The sequence below is a fragment of the Cibotium barometz genome, chromosome 34 (assembly GCF_041138505.1).
Source record: "Cibotium barometz isolate CiBa-2024 chromosome 34, ASM4113850v1, whole genome shotgun sequence".
Lineage (NCBI taxonomy): Eukaryota > Viridiplantae > Streptophyta > Polypodiopsida > Cyatheales > Cibotiaceae > Cibotium > Cibotium barometz.
Window position 1 is genome coordinate 43,071,012 of NC_141079.1, and position 17,725 is coordinate 43,088,736.

Sequence of the window (17,725 nt, forward strand, 5' to 3'; positions counted from 1 at the left end):
GCTTATAACTCTTTCTTTTGGCCAATACCTGGGTCATTTTACTCCCAAAATTCCATAGTTCTGCGTTGAAGCATGCAACTCTTATATTTAACCCCGCGTATTTTGAACAAAATCTTTCAAACAAGGTTAAAGCAAAAAGGAAAGTGAAAATTTCTCTTTTATATAATTAGATCCACCGGTGTGACATTTTCTTCCAATTTACATCACATGCAAGGAGCAAAGAGCAAAGAGCAAAGAGCAAAGAGCAAAGAGCATGGGTCCTTTTTGTTATGTCCCACATTCATATGATGTGGGTAGCATTTTTGGGAGTCGTACAACAATAGTTAGGGTTTATCAAGGTGTAAAGTAAGCACACCTTGCAGCTATAAAAGCCATGGCTCAACTCATTTGGACACAAGCCATTGTGATTTTGATCTCATGGGAAGGACTTTCTTTGCTCATTTGGACACAACTCATTGTGATTTTGATCTCATGGCAAGGGCTTTCTTTGCTCATTTGGACACAAGCCATTGTGATTTTGATCTCATGGGAAGGGCTTTCTTTGCTCATTCGGACACAACTCATTGTGATTTTGATCTCATGGGAAGGGCTTTCTTTGCTCATTCGGACACAACTCATTGTGTTTTTGATCTCATGATTAGGGCTTTCTTTGCTCATTTGAACACCAGTCATTGTGATTTTGATCTCATGAGAAGGGCTTCCAAAGAAAGCCCGCCTTGGCATAGCCCACTTGCTATGCACACCTAGTGACAACCCCCCAAGACTAGGGGGTACATGGTATGAGACACGTGCGCCTTATCTAAAGGTGCTACAGCTAGGGTTGCCTAGTTTCTAGCTCGAGGGTGGTTTACAATATTTCTTGATTCAAGCCTACAATTGGGTGGCAAGAGGCGACCTAAACCCTTCTGCGTTCATGTTATTTCTTCACTGATGTATCTGTGTTGGACAAATGCTTGATTTGGTTGAACATATGCTTGAAAATTAGTTAAGAGTTGATCTTAGCATAAGTCTCATGTTAGTGAAAGCTTTACTAGCTTTGGGAATGTTTCACTTGATCTTAACATGAGTCTCATGTTAGTGAAAGCTTTTCGAGCTTTGGGAGTGTTTCACTTTTAGATCAAGAGTATCCATTAAAACTTGCTCACGTGAAGGCCAAGTTTCTTTTTCGTTTTTTCAACTCCTTTTGAGTTCGTGACTTTATGCAAAATATTATTTGCCTTGCCTAGCATAAAGCATTGGGCCTTTAATCAAGATTTTTTTGTAAAACCTCAAGTCCCTTGATTAACACAATAGGCGAACAATGTGAGTTTTTTTTTTTTTGGTGTAAAATGTTCCTTGGCATAAAAGAAAATGAAGTCCCCTCCTTTCCACTATCATTATAGAGGATAAATGGTAACCATCCTTTGAAATTAAGAAATTTTTTGTAGTTTTAATCACCATAAAGGATGGGAAAAGGAACTTGTAGACAAGTGGTTACAAAGGGGCTTTATGCGAATGTATAAGAGACATTGAAACTAAGCTTCCATGGTGCTAAGCATGGCTTGATGAGTGGTTTGAATAAATGGTTACTAGTTACATTGATGACATGACATAATTGGCCTAGTCACACTTAGTTTAGAAGTCAAATATAGGAAATATCGTTTCAATTACGTTATTCTCAACTTAGTTATAAATATCACCGAGTTTATTTTAGGCATGGATCATTGAACATTTATTGAATTTAAAAAATGTTGTTTTAAATAAAACAACTAGTTTAATTTGATATGAATAAAATAGTAGTCTACATATGATTAACCCTAATTTTTTAGGATTATGAATTGACTCTCCATAATCCAAATGCTCTGCCATGCCACATCTTGCATGAACCATAGAAAATTAACTATAACCCTTAACGAGTCCATGCATACTTCCTCCCTTAACGAGTCCAAGCCAAGGTCTTGACATACTCCTTCCCTTAAAAACTCAGCTCCATAAGGATGTCAAATCAACCCCTTGAGTTATCCCTAAATATCCAATATCTATAGACATTATTCCTGAATGAGTCCATGCCAAGGTTGTAACATACTTCCTCCCCTAAAAGCTCACCTCATAAGGATGAGGCCAATCAAATCAACACCCTAGATTTATCCCCAAATATCCAATATGTGTAGTCCAAGTGACCTCTTGAACAAATCTCTCATCCAAAATATCATCAACCCCTTGACAAGTCACATAGCCTCTCACCGACTTCTTGATAGTCTAAAAACATTTTTAAATTTAGCAAAAAGCTTTGAATCTCAATACCAAGGTAAAAATCTAAAGAATTTGAGATTCTCTATCTAGGAATCTTTGAGTCTTATCACCCAAAGTACACTCTCAATATAAAAGTTTGTTACACAATTAAGAGTGCCTAAGGTAAAATGCATCCATATATTTCTCAAAATTGTCACATTGGCCTAGCACATCCAAACAATCAATCCACCTCAGTGGAGAACATCAATAGCAAGTAGAATGAAAAGTACATGAAAGTACATCTAGAAGGGAAATCTTTCACAAATCAACGAACTCTTGGGATATCCATACAATCAAATGGTCACTCATGTAGTGCAGTAAGGAGATAACTGTTCAAATTAGTGTTAGTTCCTCTCGCTTGCCGGACGAGGAATCTTATAGTAAGGGGCCAAACAAATCCCCTTTTGAGGGTCCACATGAAAAAAAGAAAAAAGGCAATTCCAAATTGGTTCTTTTACAAAGAGTATTAATTTGAATCTACAAAGCCAATCAATTTTTAAAATTCACTCAAATGGCATAATGTAGAGATTTACCATTAGTTTGTGGAAGATCCCATAAAAGGGTTTGTCCAGTTTCTTAGTTAACCTTGCACAAGCACAAGGATTCAAACCAAAGCACTGATGTACAACTCTGCAAAGCATGTACTTTCTGCCTTGTTTTTCATTTCAAGGTGAAAAATCAATGTGTGAGTATCATGACAGGCTTGTCCTACCCTGATCTAGTTCTTCAGCATCATCCACTAATGCTAAGCCGCCAGCTTCAAGGATGCTGCTTCGACACTCTTTTTGTATACCATAACTATGAGAAGAGTGCACGGTTTAGGGGTGAGGTTGAGAGCATTATTCATAAATGCATTGACTGCCACCTAAAGAGCTTTTGAAGAGATTAGCAGTGCGCTACAGAAGAGTAAAGTCCATGCAATAAAACAGCATCCTCCCCTTCCAAGAGGTGATTGCCACCATTTTGCAGCTTCCTGAAGGTTCAATGGCTGCTGTGTTGCAGAGCATAACTAGCCGCCATTGGTTTTGGCCCCTGACTCTTAAGCATGTGGCATCCTTTTGTGCAAGTTCTAAACGGTCTTGGAAGAGGTTGATTGCATGACTGCTTCTAGCCAGTTTCTCTTTCTGGTTATCATACTCCCAGAACTGGAAATAATAACTCTGCATCCTGCATGCCCCTCCATTACTTGACTCATGTTAGAGCTCCCACATGATGAGCAAAGCTCACCATCAAATCCTTGCACAGAATGCAATTTCCCATTTTCAGCATGCTCCACCTGGCATGCATCAAGTAACAAACACAAGGACAGGCAGTGCATTATTCCTAAACAAGCGGACTCGTGCAGACATGATCCCTCCCCTATGTTATCTTCCAATAAAACTTTAAATAAATATTTTATGCATGATATTTTTTGTAGTACTAGGGGTATAACAAGTGAATTTAATTCTACCTTCGAATATGATAAGCACACTCTATTTAAACATATAAATTGTTTATAAAGTCTAACTCCCTCTATTTGTATTTTAACCTGAAATAACCAATTTATAAAGAGGAATAGCTTCAAACGGCCTTTGATTGTCAAACATGAAGACATAAAACTGCATTGGTAAACCAAAACACACACACACACACACACACACACAAGTTGAAAAGATGACCCAAGGGTGCTGTACCTTAATGTCATGCTCTGAAGACAGATAGAGAGTAACTTCTCCGACACCTGCATCGATCTTGATCTGAAGCATTCAAAGAAAAAGTGAGATACACAGATATTGGATATGGAGTCTCTTTTTCTGGCTTCTTGTGAGAAGTGAATCCTGAGTCCCATACAGGCATACCTCTTTTGCATTTGCTAGGAGTTGTAGTTGGACATTGCCCCCGCCAGACGAAATCTCAGCATTCCTGTTTCAGAGGTTCAAACAACAGAAACAGAGGTTGATTAAAAAGAAGAATTATTGCTTCTAAAACATATCAATCAAAAGAGTTTTGAGTCTCTTACCCATCTAACCCATTGATTTGTACATGCCCGCCATCACTTGACACCTGATTAAAACACAATCAAGACTATTTATGGTGACTGAACGGCCAACAGGATATTGTAAATGATAACCTGCAACATTAAACTTCAGGACAGAACCAAGAGAAAGTGAGTATGCTTTAACAAGGACCTCTTGCAGGCATTGAACGGCCCACACTAGAGGATCAACGAGGGCCTCCCACGCTCCTCTGTGATTGCACTCACAGCCTAATCAAGCAATCCTTCTAGCAGTGGATCCCAATCCAGATTCTGTCCAAGCTGAACATCACTATTGAGTGTGCATTGGCATAGCGCTACACTACTCCCAGCCTTCACCTTCCAACATAATGGGCACCACTTCTGCCTTCTCATCCCTTTCAGACAAGGCCAGAGCGTGCATGGGACAAGCTCAAACCCTTTTAAGGATTTTCTAAGGTCCAAAAGGAGAAAAGAACCACAGTGCTGATATGTGGGATCCAACCTTAACCCGAAGTGCCGCCACACCTCATGAAGTGGTCGGACGGCCGCCCACCCCTTAACAGACTCTGGCAGTGCCAGTCCAGCCACATGGCCGACCATAACACCACCACCATGGCAGCAGCCCATGTACCCACTACTTTGTACAATACTTCGTAATCATCAATCCATTAGGATCTTGAATATGACTGACAGGTGTAGACGTATAGGCGACCTGTGCAAACTTAGACACAGTTAGTAAGTAGTCAGTTAGTGAGCAGAGAGTAGCGAATAGTGAGTCAAATTCAAACACCACTTGTTGTATATAGTCAACAAGCCAAATTTAATGGGCAAATTGGGTATGTGGATGTTACTCCTACAAGAGTTTGATTTCACATTAGCACACGCCGTAGGAAGTGAGCATGTAGTGGCAAACTTCCTATCCAGATTGGACAGTGCAGAATCTGGGGTGTCGGATCATCCAACAGATACATAAATATTTGCAGCAACTGTCCACCAGTATGAAGGTAAATGATATTATGATATGCTGACCTTTCTGCAGCAAGACATTCTTCCTAAAAGAATGACAAGGCATCAGCGCAAGAAGATACACTAAAAATGTTTTCATGGAGTAGATCAAATACTCCGCAGATATGTGCCTGATCAGCAAGCCATACTGATGGAAGCTCATCAGGGCACAAGTGGCTGGTGATATCATAGGGAAGAAGATAATGCAAGCCGGCCTATATTGGCCAACTGTGCTGAAGGATGCTTGGGATTTTGCCAAGCAAGTGTAATATGTGTCAAAGGTTGGGATAACCAACTGCAGTAGACAGAATGCTGCATAATCCCATTCCACCACTTGGAGCATTCATGAGGTGCGGATTAGATTTATCAGCAAAATCGACCCTGCAGCTCACTCTGCAGTTCAGCGGACAAGAAATTGCTAAAATCTTGGTTGCAATGGACTACCGCACCAAGTGGGTAGAGCAAAAGATCCTCGGGGACAATTCAGCCAATTCACTGACAAAGATTTTGCATGAGAATATATTGACAAGGTTTGGATGCCCAGTAGATCTGGTAAATGACCAAGAAGAACATTTCCTCAATGATGATGTGATATCTGAGCTCATGGCCAAACACATGGTCAAACACAAAAAATCAACAATCTACTATCCACAGTGCAATGGGTAGGCAGAATCCACTACTCACGTCTTGTTGAAAATATTGAAGAAGATGTTGAGAGATGTAATCGTGGTGTTGTGTGTATGTGTGAAAGCACCCTAGAGGTGCAAGATATTGTGGTGAGATAGGAATGCCACATGTAATATTGTATGGTGTGTGAGTGTTGACCAAAAGAGTGGAAAAAGGAGTGCCACATGGATGATGATGTGTAAAGTGGGATAAGGCTAGAAAGCCTATATCATTGTATGGTTCATTGTGATATGCAAGTGAATAGAATTAAGTGTTGAGTGAATAGAATTGAGTATTGAGTGTGCAATCTCTCTCTCTTTCTCATGGAGTTTTTAGTGTGGTTTAATCCATCTTAATATGTTGCTTAATCTATGTCCTTCACCATGATCAATCCCATTTTTGGATTGTTAACATGGTATCAGAGCTTGGGTGGGCTCTTGGTCATGGTGTTTATTATGTATATTAGCTTGTTTATGTGTTCATTTGATTAAACATTATTTTCAGTTTATTATGAAAAAAAAATTATGCACACTCATATTATCATTTAGATTTGCATTTGTGAGGATTTGAGAGGAGATTTGCAATAAGGAGGTTGCATAGAAGCTGCCCAAGAGAGTTGCAAATGGGATTTTTGCAACATGGAAAACCTGCTCATCATCAAGGAAGCTGAAAATGGAGATTTCAGCATTATGAAGGCTATGGAGTCTTCATCATCGTCAAGGAGAAGTTGCCAAGAGAAGATATGTTGCTGATTATGCCTCAAGAAGGTTGGTTTTGTGAAGTTTTGTCTCAAAGTTTTGGTTTTGAGCATGGAAAATGCTCAATGATGGCAAGCTGTGATGGGCTGATTTGTAGCTCATAATGGAGCATGCTTGAAGGGCATTGCTCATGAAAGATGAGCTGGTTGTGGAAGCTATTGGAGCATTCATTTTTTGGTTATGCACCTATGGTTTCATTTGAGAAACTTGTGAAGAGGCAACCTTGAAGATGTTGGCATGCATATGGAAGAGCATGCTATATATATGGAGTTCATATTGGAGCTCATGAAAGGCCATGTTGATGGCTATGGGAGAAACCTCAATGAGAGAGGTTTAGAAGAGGCAAAGAGACTGAAACAAGAAGGAGATGCATGTTAGAGCTCAAATTGGGGAGCTCTTGAAGGCCATTTGGATGGCTGTGTGTAAACCTCAAGTGGGAGGTTTGTTGAGGCAAATTAAAGACATGATTGTAGCATGGAGAGCTGCATCTTTCAAAAGCGGAGATGATTCAGCAACAGAACGCCTACAAGGAAATAGTAGATGCTAGGAGCAGAGCAATGGAAGAGCGAATGAAGGACAACTTCCACAGCACAGATGTCTTGAGAGTACAAATGGAAAAAGAAAGGGCAAAGCATGAGTCTGAAGTGAGAACTCTCTGAAAGAGGAAGCTGCTCGCATCTCTGCTAAGGCATTAGCTGTAGAAGAGCATTTGCAAAGCAGCAGACAGATAATAGGTAGTAGAGGAGCAAAGCAATGAAGCTTAAGAAAAGCCAGCGTGTCAGACCGACTGAAGTTGGTTGACTGACGCTAAGGCGGCTGGCTGTTGTGGCGACCTCCGGTGACAGTAGCAGGAGAGAGAAAGACAAGAGGAACCGATAGGCGATCCACCATCGCCAGCAGCTAGTTGGAGAGAAAAGCGAATAACAAAATGGAAGCGCAAAAGTACGCCTAGTGGAACTTATGGCCAGGAGGAAGCTGGCGTAGGTTAAAGTAATCAAGAACCATCAGAGGCGCAGACTCGTACACAGAAGGGCGGTACCCGCCATAGCTGTTGCAGAGGTAGCCGAGGAGAGAGCGTGACCCGCACACAGGGGCGGTACCCGCCATAGCTGCTGTGCAGAAGCAGTCGAGAGGAAGGAGAAGAAGACCCTTTGTGTGTCAGGAAATCCGTCGACTACAGAAATGGGCTCGTCGGCGCATAGAAGCGCATTCAACGCGCAGTCGTGCAGACATTTCAAAGGATTTTTTTTTAAAAATAATAATAATTAAAACAAATGTGAGCCCTTGAGCAAGATAAGCTTCAAAGATAAGGCTTTAAAAAATTACCTTATTAAACCTCATTCACACACAACTGATTTTTTAAAAACCTTTTTAGAAGACGTTCACACACACTTGGGTCCGCTGCCCGGCTTTGGCCAAAAAGGCTTTGTAATTTTTGATTTTTTCACCCAAACATGATGATGGACAAACGTCCACGAGCATGCATGCTCAAAACGGAAATTTTTGTAATCATCCATGGTGTGAGGGTAACGTACCTGAGCTCACCGAGAAGCTCGAAATGGTGGTCGTGTGATGTGTGCATAAGCGATGCATGTGTGAGGTGCATGCGCATGGGTTGGTTCCCACCCGAACTTCCATGTTGAAATCGGACTCAATGGTTCCGCTGTGAGCGAGTCGGCTCAAAATGGACTAGGTGTCTAAGATGGTAGACACGCGCACACATGATTGGTTGATGGACACTCCAATGTATCATTGAGGGGGAGTGTTGAGAGGTAGAGCGATTGCGGTTGTGCAATGCTTCATTGATATGGGTGATGGGTGATGGGTAAGCTGTGGAACACCTCGATTAAGAGGAGGTGTTGAGAGATGTAATCGTGGTGTTGTGTGTATGTGTGAAAGCACCCTAGAGGTGCAAGATATTGTGGTGAGATAGGAATGCCACATGTAATATTGTATGGTGTGTGAGTGTTGACCAAAAGAGTGGAAAAGGGAGTGCCACATGGATGATGATGTGTAAAGTGGGATAAGGCTAGAAAGCCTATATCATTGTATGGTTCATTGTGATATGCAAGTGAATAGAATTAAGTGTTGAGTGAATAGAATTGAGTATTGAGTGTGCAATCTCTCTCTCTTTCTCATGGAGTTTTTAGTGTGGTTTAATCCATCTTAATATGTTGCTTAATCTATGTCCTTCACCATGATCAATCCCATTTTTGGATTGTTAACATGGTATCAGAGCTTGGGTGGGCTCTTGGTCATGGTGTTTATTATGTATATTAGCTTGTTTATGTGTTCATTTGATTAAGCATTATTTTCAGTTTATTATGAAAAAAAAATTATGCACACTCATATTATCATTTAGATTTGCATTTGTGAGGATTTGAGAGGAGATTTGCAATAAGGAGGTTGCATAGAAGCTGCCCAAGAGAGTTGCAAATGGGATTTTTGCAACATGGAAAACCTGCTCATCATCAAGGAAGCTGAAAATGGAGATTTCAGCATTATGAAGGCTATGGAGTCTTCATCATCGTCAAGGAGAAGTTGCCAAGAGAAGATATGTTGCTGATTATGCCTCAAGAAGGTTGGTTTTGTGAAGTTTTGCCTCAAAGTTTTGGTTTTGAGCATGGAAAATGCTCAATGATGGCAAGCTGTGATGGGCTGATTTGTAGCTCATAATGGAGCATGCTTGAAGGGCATTGCTCATGAAAGATGAGCTGGTTGTGGATGCTATTGGAGCATTCATTTTTTGGTTATGCACCTATGGTTTCATTTGAGAAACTTGTGAAGAGGCAACCTTGAAGATGTTGGCATGCATATGGAAGAGCATGCTATATATATGGAGTTCATATTGGAGCTCATGAAAGGCCATGGTGATGGCTATGGGAGAAACCTCAATGAGAGAGGTTTAGAAGAGGCAAAGAGACTGAAACAAGAAGGAGATGCATGTTAGAGCTCAAATTGGGGAGCTCCTGAAGGCCATTTGGATGGCTGTGTGTAAACCTCAAGTGGGAGGTTTGTTGAGGCAAATTAAAGACATGATTGTAGCATGCATCTTTCAAAAGTGGAGATGATTCAGCAACAGAACGCCTACAAGGAAATAGTAGATGCTAGAAGCAGAGCAATGGAAGAGCGAATGAAGGACAACTTCCACAGCACAGATGTCTTGAGAGTACAAATGGAAAAAGAAAGGGCAAAGCATGAGTCTGAAGTGAGAACTCTCTGAAAGAGGAAGCTGCTCGCATCTCTGCTAAGGCATTAGCTGTAGAAGAGCATTTGCAAAGCAGCAGACAGATAATAGGTAGTAGAGGAGCAAAGCAATGAAGCTTTAAGAAAAGCCAGCGTGTCAGACCGACTGAAGTTGGCTGACTGACGCTAAGGCGGCTGGGCTGTTGTGGCGACCTCCGGTGACAGTAGCAGGAGAGAGAAAGACAAGAGGAACCGATAGGCGATCCACCATCGCCAGCAGCTAGTTGGAGAGAAAAGCGAATAACAAAATGGAAGCGCAAAAGTACGCCTAGTGGAACTTATGGCCAGGAGGAAGCTGGCGTAGGTTAAAGCAATCAAGAACCATCAGAGGCGCAGACTCGTACACAGAAGGGCGGTACCCGCCATAGCTGTTGCAGAGGTAGCCGAGGAGAGAGCGTGACCCGCACACAAGGGCGGTACCCGCCATAGCTGCTGTGCAGAAGCAGTCGAGAGGAAGGAGAAGAAGACCCTTTGTGTGTCAGGAAATCCGTCGACTACAGAAATGGGCTCGTCGGCGCATAGAAGCGCATTCAACGCGCAGTCGTGCAGACATTTCAAAGGATTTTTTTTAAAAAATAATAATAATTAAAACAAATGTGAGCCCTTGAGCAAGATAAGGTTCAAAGATAAGGCTTTAAAAAATTACCTTATTAAACCTCATTCACACACAACTGATTTTTTAAAAACCTTTTTAGAAGACGTTCACACACACTTGGGTCCGCTGCCCGGCTTTGGCCAAAAAGGCTTTGTAATTTTTGATTTTTTCACCCAAACATGATGATGGACAAACGTCCACGAGCATGCATGCTCAAAACGGAAATTTTTGTAATCATCCATGGTGTGAGGGTAACGTACCTGAGCTCACCGAGAAGCTCGAAATGGTTGTCGTGTGATGTGTGCATAAGCGATGCATGTGTGAGGTGCATGCGCATGGGTTGGTTCCCACCCGAACTTCCATGTTGAAATCGGACTCAATGGTTCCGCTGTGAGCGAGTCGGCTCAAAATGGACTAGGTGTCTAAGATGGTAGACACGCGCACACATGATTGGTTGATGGACACTCCAATGTATCATTGAGGGGGAGTGTTGAGAGGTAGAGCGATTGCGGTTGTGCAATGCTTCATTGATATGGGTGATGGGTGATGGGTAAGCTGTGGAACACCTCGATTAAGAGGAGGTGTTGAGAGATGTAATCGTGGTGTTGTGTGTATGTGTGAAAGCACCCTAGAGGTGCAAGATATTGTGGTGAGATAGGAATGCCACATGTAATATTGTATGGTGTGTGAGTGTTGACCAAAAGAGTGGAAAAGGGAGTGCCACATGGATGATGATGTGTAAAGTGGGATAAGGCTAGAAAGCCTATATCATTGTATGGTTCATTGTGATATGCAAGTGAATAGAATTAAGTGTTGAGTGAATAGAATTGAGTATTGAGTGTGCAATCTCTCTCTCTTTCTCATGGAGTTTTTAGTGTGGTTTAATCCATCTTAATATGTTGCTTAATCTATGTCCTTCACCATGATCAATCCCATTTTTGGATTGTTAACATGGTATCAGAGCTTGGGTGGGCTCTTGGTCATGGTGTTTATTATGTATATTAGCTTGTTTATGTGTTCATTTGATTAAGCATTATTTTCAGTTTATTATGAAAAAAAAATTATGCACACTCATATTATCATTTAGATTTGCATTTGTGAGGATTTGAGAGGAGATTTGCAATAAGGAGGTTGCATAGAAGCTGCCCAAGAGAGTTGCAAATGAGATTTTTGCAACATGGAAAACCTGCTCATCATCAAGGAAGCTGAAAATGGAGATTTCAGCATTATGAAGGCTATGGAGTCTTCATCATCGTCAAGGAGAAGTTGCCAAGAGAAGATATGTTGCTGATTATGCCTCAAGAAGGTTGGTTTTGTGAAGTTTTGCCTCAAAGTTTTGGTTTTGAGCATGGAAAATGCTCAATGATGGCAAGCTGTGATGGGCTGATTTGTAGCTCATAATGGAGCATGCTTGAAGGGCATTGCTCAGGAAAGATGAGCTGGTTGTGGATGCTATTGGAGCATTCATTTTTTGGTTATGCACCTATGGTTTCATTTGAGAAACTTGTGAAGAGGCAACCTTGAAGATGTTGGCATGCATATGGAAGAGCATGCTATATATATGGAGTAGCTCATGAAAGGCCATGTTGATGGCTATGGGAGAAACCTCAATGAGAGAGGTTTAGAAGAGGCAAAGAGACTGAAACAAGAAGGAGATGCATGTTAGAGCTCAAATTGGGGAGCTCTTGAAGGCCATTTGGATGGCTGTGTGTAAACCTCAAGTGGGAGGTTTGTTGAGGCAAATTAAAGACATGATTGTAGCATGGAGAGCTGCATCTTTCAAAAGCGGAGATGATTCAGCAACAGAACGCCTACAAGGAAATAGTAGATGCTAGGAGCAGAGCAATGGAAGAGCGAATGAAGGACAACTTCCACAGCACAGATGTCTTGAGAGTACAAATGGAAAAAGAAAGGGCAAAGCATGAGTCTGAAGTGAGAACTCTCTGAAAGAGGAAGCTGCTCGCATCTCTGCTAAGGCATTAGCTGTAGAAGAGCATTTGCAAAGCAGCAGACAGATAATAGGTAGTAGAGGAGCAAAGCAATGAAGCTTTAAGAAAAGCCAACGTGTCAGACCGACTGAAGTTGGCTGACTGACGCTAAGGCGGCTGGGCTGTTGTGGCGACCTCCGGTGACAGTAGCAGGAGAGAGAAAGACAAGAGGAACCGATAGGCAATCCACCATCGCCAGCAGCTAGTTGGAGAGAAAAGCGAATAACAAAATGGAAGCGCAAAAGTACGCCTAGTGGAACTTATGGCCAGGAGGAAGCTGGCGTAGGTTAAAGCAATCAAGAACCATCAGAGGCGCAGACTCGTACACAGAAGGGCGGTACCCGCCATAGCTGTTGCAGAGGTAGCCGAGGAGAGAGCGTGACCCGCACACAGGGGCGGTACCCGCCATAGCTGCTGTGCAGAAGCAGTCGAGAGGAAGGAGAAGAAGACCCTTTGTGTGTCAGGAAATCCGTCGACTACAGAAATGGGCTCGTCGGCGCATAGAAGCGCATTCAACGCGCAGTCGTGCAGACATTTCAAAGGATTTTTTTTAAAAAATAATAATAATTAAAACAAATGTGAGCCCTTGAGCAAGATAAGGTTCAAAGATAAGGCTTTAAAAAATTACCTTATTAAACCTCATTCACACACAACTGATTTTTTAAAAACCTTTTTAGAAGACGTTCACACACACTTGGGTCCGCTGCCCGGCTTTGGCCAAAAAGGCTTTGTAATTTTTGATTTTTTCACCCAAACATGATGATGGACAAACGTCCACGAGCATGCATGCTCAAAACGGAAATTTTTGTAATCATCCATGGTGTGAGGGTAACGTACCTGAGCTCACCGAGAAGCTCGAAATGGTTGTCGTGTGATGTGTGCATAAGCGATGCATGTGTGAGGTGCATGCGCATGGGTTGGTTCCCACCCGAACTTCCATGTTGAAATCGGACTCAGTGGTTCCGCTGTGAGCGAGTCGGCTCAAAATGGACTAGGTGTCTAAGATGGTAGACACGCGCACACATGATTGGTTGATGGACACTCCAATGTATCATTGAGGGGGAGTGTTGAGAGGTAGAGCGATTGCGGTTGTGCAATTTAAGAGGAGGTGTTGAGAGATGTAATCGTGGTGTTGTGTGTATGTGTGAAAGCACCCTAGAGGTGCAAGATATTGTGGTGAGATAGGAATGCCACATGTAATATTGTATGGTGTGTGAGTGTTGACCAAAAGAGTGGAAAAGGGAGTGCCACATGGATGATGATGTGTAAAGTGGGATAAGGCTAGAAAGCCTATATCATTGTATGGTTCATTGTGATATGCAAGTGAATAGAATTAAGTGTTGAGTGAATAGAATTGAGTATTGAGTGTGCAATCTCTCTCTCTTTCTCATGGAGTTTTTAGTGTGGTTTAATCCATCTTAATATGTTGCTTAATCTATGTCCTTCACCATGATCAATCCCATTTTTGGATTGTTAACATGGTATCAGAGCTTGGGTGGGCTCTTGGTCATGGTGTTTATTATGTATATTAGCTTGTTTATGTGTTCATTTGATTAAGCATTATTTTTAGTTTATTATGAAAAAAAAATTATGCACACTCATATTATCATTTAGATTTGCATTTGTGAGGATTTGAGAGGAGATTTGCAATAAGGAGGTTGCATAGAAGCTGCCCAAGAGAGTTGCAAATGGGATTTTTGCAACATGGAAAACCTGCTCATCATCAAGGAAGCTGAAAATGGAGATTTCAGCATTATGAATTCTATGGAGTCTTCATCATCGTCAAGGAGAAGTTGCCAAGAGAAGATATGTTGCTGATTATGCCTCAAGAAGGTTGGTTTTGTGAAGTTTTGCCTCAAAGTTTTGGTTTTGAGCATGGAAAATGCTCAATGATGGCAAGCTGTGATGGGCTGATTTGTAGCTCATAATGGAGCATGCTTGAAGGGCATTGCTCATGAAAGATGAGCTGGTTGTGGATGCTATTGGAGCATTCATTTTTTGGTTATGCACCTATGGTTTCATTTGAGAAACTTGTGAAGAGGCAATCTTGAAGATGTTGGCATGCATATGGAAGAGCATGCTATATATATGGAGTTCATATTGGAGCTCATGAAAGGCCATGTTGATGGCTATGGGAGAAACCTCAATGAGAGAGGTTTAGAAGAGGCAAAGAGACTGAAACAAGAAGGAGATGCATGTTAGAGCTCAAATTGGGGAGCTCTTGAAGGCCATTTGGATGGCTGTGTGTAAACCTCAAGTGGGAGGTTTGTTGAGGCAAATTAAAGACATGATTGTAGCATGGAGAGCTGCATCTTTCAAAAGCGGAGATAATTCAGCAACAGAACGCCTACAAGGAAATAGTAGATGCTAGGAGCAGAGCAATGGAAGAGCGAATGAAGGACAACTTCCACAGCACAGATGTCTTGAGAGTACAAATGGAAAAAGAAAGGGCAAAGCATGAGTCTGAAGTGAGAACTCTCTGAAAGAGGAAGCTGCTCGCATCTCTGCTAAGGCATTAGCTGTAGAAGAGCATTTGCAAAGCAGCAGACAGATAATAGGTAGTAGAGGAGCAAAGCAATGAAGCTTTAAGAAAAGCCAGCGTGTCAGACCGACTGAAGTTGGCTGACTGACGCTAAGGCGGCTGGGCTGTTGTGGCGACCTCCGGTGACAGTAGCAGGAGAGAGAAAGACAAGAGGAACCGATAGGCGATCCACCATCGCCAGCAGCTAGTTGGAGAGAAAAGCGAATAACAAAATGGAAGCGCAAAAGTACGCCTAGTGGAACTTATGGCCAGGAGGAAGCTGGCGTAGGTTAAAGCAATCAAGAACCATCAGAGGCGCAGACTCGTACACAGAAGGGCGGTACCCGCCATAGCTGTTGCAGAGGTAGCCGAGGAGAGAGCGTGACCCGCACACAGGGGCGGTACCCGCCATAGCTGCTGTGCAGAAGCAGTCGAGAGGAAGGAGAAGAAGACCCTTTGTGTGTCAGGAAATCCGTCGACTACAGAAATGGGCTCGTCGGCGCATAGAAGCGCATTCAACGCGCAGTCGTGCAGACATTTCAAAGGATTTTTTTTAAAAAATAATAATAATTAAAACAAATGTGAGCCCTTGAGCAAGATAAGGTTCAAAGATAAGGCTTTAAAAAATTACCTTATTAAACCTCATTCACACACAACTGATTTTTTAAAAACCTTTTTAGAAGACGTTCACACACACTTGGGTCCGCTGCCCGGCTTTGGCCAAAAAGGCTTTGTAATTTTTGATTTTTTCACCCAAACATGATGATGGACAAACGTCCACGAGCATGCATGCTCAAAACGGAAATTTTTGTAATCATCCATGGTGTGAGGGTAACGTACCTGAGCTCACCGAGAAGCTCGAAATGGTTGTCGTGTGATGTGTGCATAAGCGATGCATGTGTGAGGTGCATGTGCATGGGTTGGTTCCCACCCGAACTTCCATGTTGAAATCGGACTCAGTGGTTCCGCTGTGAGCGAGTCGGCTCAAAATGGACTAGGTGTCTAAGATGGTAGACACGCGCACACATGATTGGTTGATGGACACTCCAATGTATCATTGAGGGGGAGTGTTGAGAGGTAGAGCGATTGCGGTTGTGCAATGCTTCATTGATATGGGTGATGGGTGATGGGTAAGTTGTGGAACACCTCGATTAAGAGGAGGTGTTGAGAGATGTAATCGTGGTGTTGTGTGTATGTGTGAAAGCACCCTAGAGGTGCAAGATATTGTGGTGAGATAGGAATGCCACATGTAATATTGTATGGTGTGTGAGTGTTGACCAAAAGAGTGGAAAAGGGAGTGCCACATGGATGATGATGTGTAAAGTGGGATAAGGCTAGAAAGCCTATATCATTGTATGGTTCATTGTGATATGCAAGTGAATAGAATTAAGTGTTGAGTGAATAGAATTGAGTATTGAGTGTGCAATCTCTCTCTTTCTCATGGAGTTTTTAGTGTGGTTTAATCCACCTTAATATGTTGCTTAATCTATGTCCTTCACCATGATCAATCCCATTTTTGGATTGTTAACAGAAGATTGTCAACGAAAATCAAACATATAGGGGTCAAAAGCTGCACTCCACACTACGGGCATATACAAGGTCAGAATTGGACACACACCGTTCAAATTGGTGTATGGGCTGGAAGCTCTTGTGCCCATGGAGTTCCTAGTGCCAAGCATAAGAGTGGCAGTGCAGGAGCGGCTTTTCCCAGATCAATCGATGTAGCATAGACATGGGTGGACGGAAATACAAAATACAAACTCTTTTAGAAAGGTGACTGGGTGTTGGTGTTCAACTCAAGAATGGGTCTGCATCCTAGAAAACTGAAGCTCAGATGGACTGGAAAATATCAGATAACTGGAACACTAGCGCAGGGCACATTCAGTCTGACTTCACCAGATGGCATGCCACTACCAAAAGCAATCAATGGATTCAAACTAAAGCCATATCATGGGCCGGTCAACAATCTGACGGTGGGAGTGTACCATGCAAGGGCAAAACCACATGCAGGCAAATAGTGCAGTTAAAAATAGATGAGCCAAAAGTGATGATGTGGCAAAACCTTTTCTATTTTTGGCATGGAAACGGCAAACAATAGGTTCACATCTAGGCCTGAGCATGATAATTATAGGAAGCCTCTTATGTCGCACCCTCATCATGAAGGAAATAAACGTGGGCTTTGATCCCCTTGTTAGAGCTACTACCCGTAACCCAATCCACACACTCATCAAGGAAGATAGCAAATCACGCATCACATCAAGTAAACAATGGTTCGATATCAATGTGCAAGAAGGTAAAAGTCTTTCAGACTCTTTCTTTGCACAATAGCTCACTTTGCTTGCGCTTTTGCACAAGATTTCACTCCCTTCTGTAGCTGCAACCATGGTGACAGGCAAGCTCATAGAGTTTAAACCATCAAACTCACTGCTGGACCCCAAACCGCCCCCATCATCCATGGCTGGAGAGGACTGGACTCATCGACTTGGCTGGAGTATATTGGAAAAAATGCAAGATAATTTGGAAGCAGAAGTTGGTAGAGATGGCCAAGAATAGCAAGGTGCAGACCGCTGGAAAGACTATTGCCTCGGAGCTAAAGAAGGTAGGTAGGGACTCGGGAGTACTGTCTCCAAAGAAAAAAGCCAAGCTCGCCAAGAACAAAAGAGATTCTACCTTGATATG

At 42.3% G+C, this 17,725-nt stretch overlaps 1 protein-coding gene across 5 annotated transcripts in view; it reads right to left on the reverse strand.

Moving 5' to 3' along the window:
* Positions 1-2,584: 2,584 nt before the first annotated feature.
* LOC147619051 (uncharacterized) overlaps positions 2,585-17,725 on the reverse strand; it is a 93,962-nt gene continuing 78,821 nt past the window's right edge. For 4 of the 5 annotated variants that reach the window (XM_086774271.1, XM_086774270.1, XM_086774269.1 and 1 more), the window contains 4 exons: positions 4,271-4,314; positions 4,110-4,173; positions 3,945-4,007; positions 2,585-3,547 (listed from right to left, as the gene is read on the reverse strand). In XM_086774271.1, coding sequence (XP_086630397.1) covers positions 3,341-3,547; positions 3,945-4,007; positions 4,110-4,173; positions 4,271-4,314 — 378 coding nt within the window. In that variant the 3' untranslated portion in view covers positions 2,585-3,340. The remainder of the gene's footprint in view (positions 3,548-3,944; positions 4,008-4,109; positions 4,174-4,270; positions 4,315-17,725) is intronic. The other variant, XM_086774273.1, reaches the window with a different exon arrangement.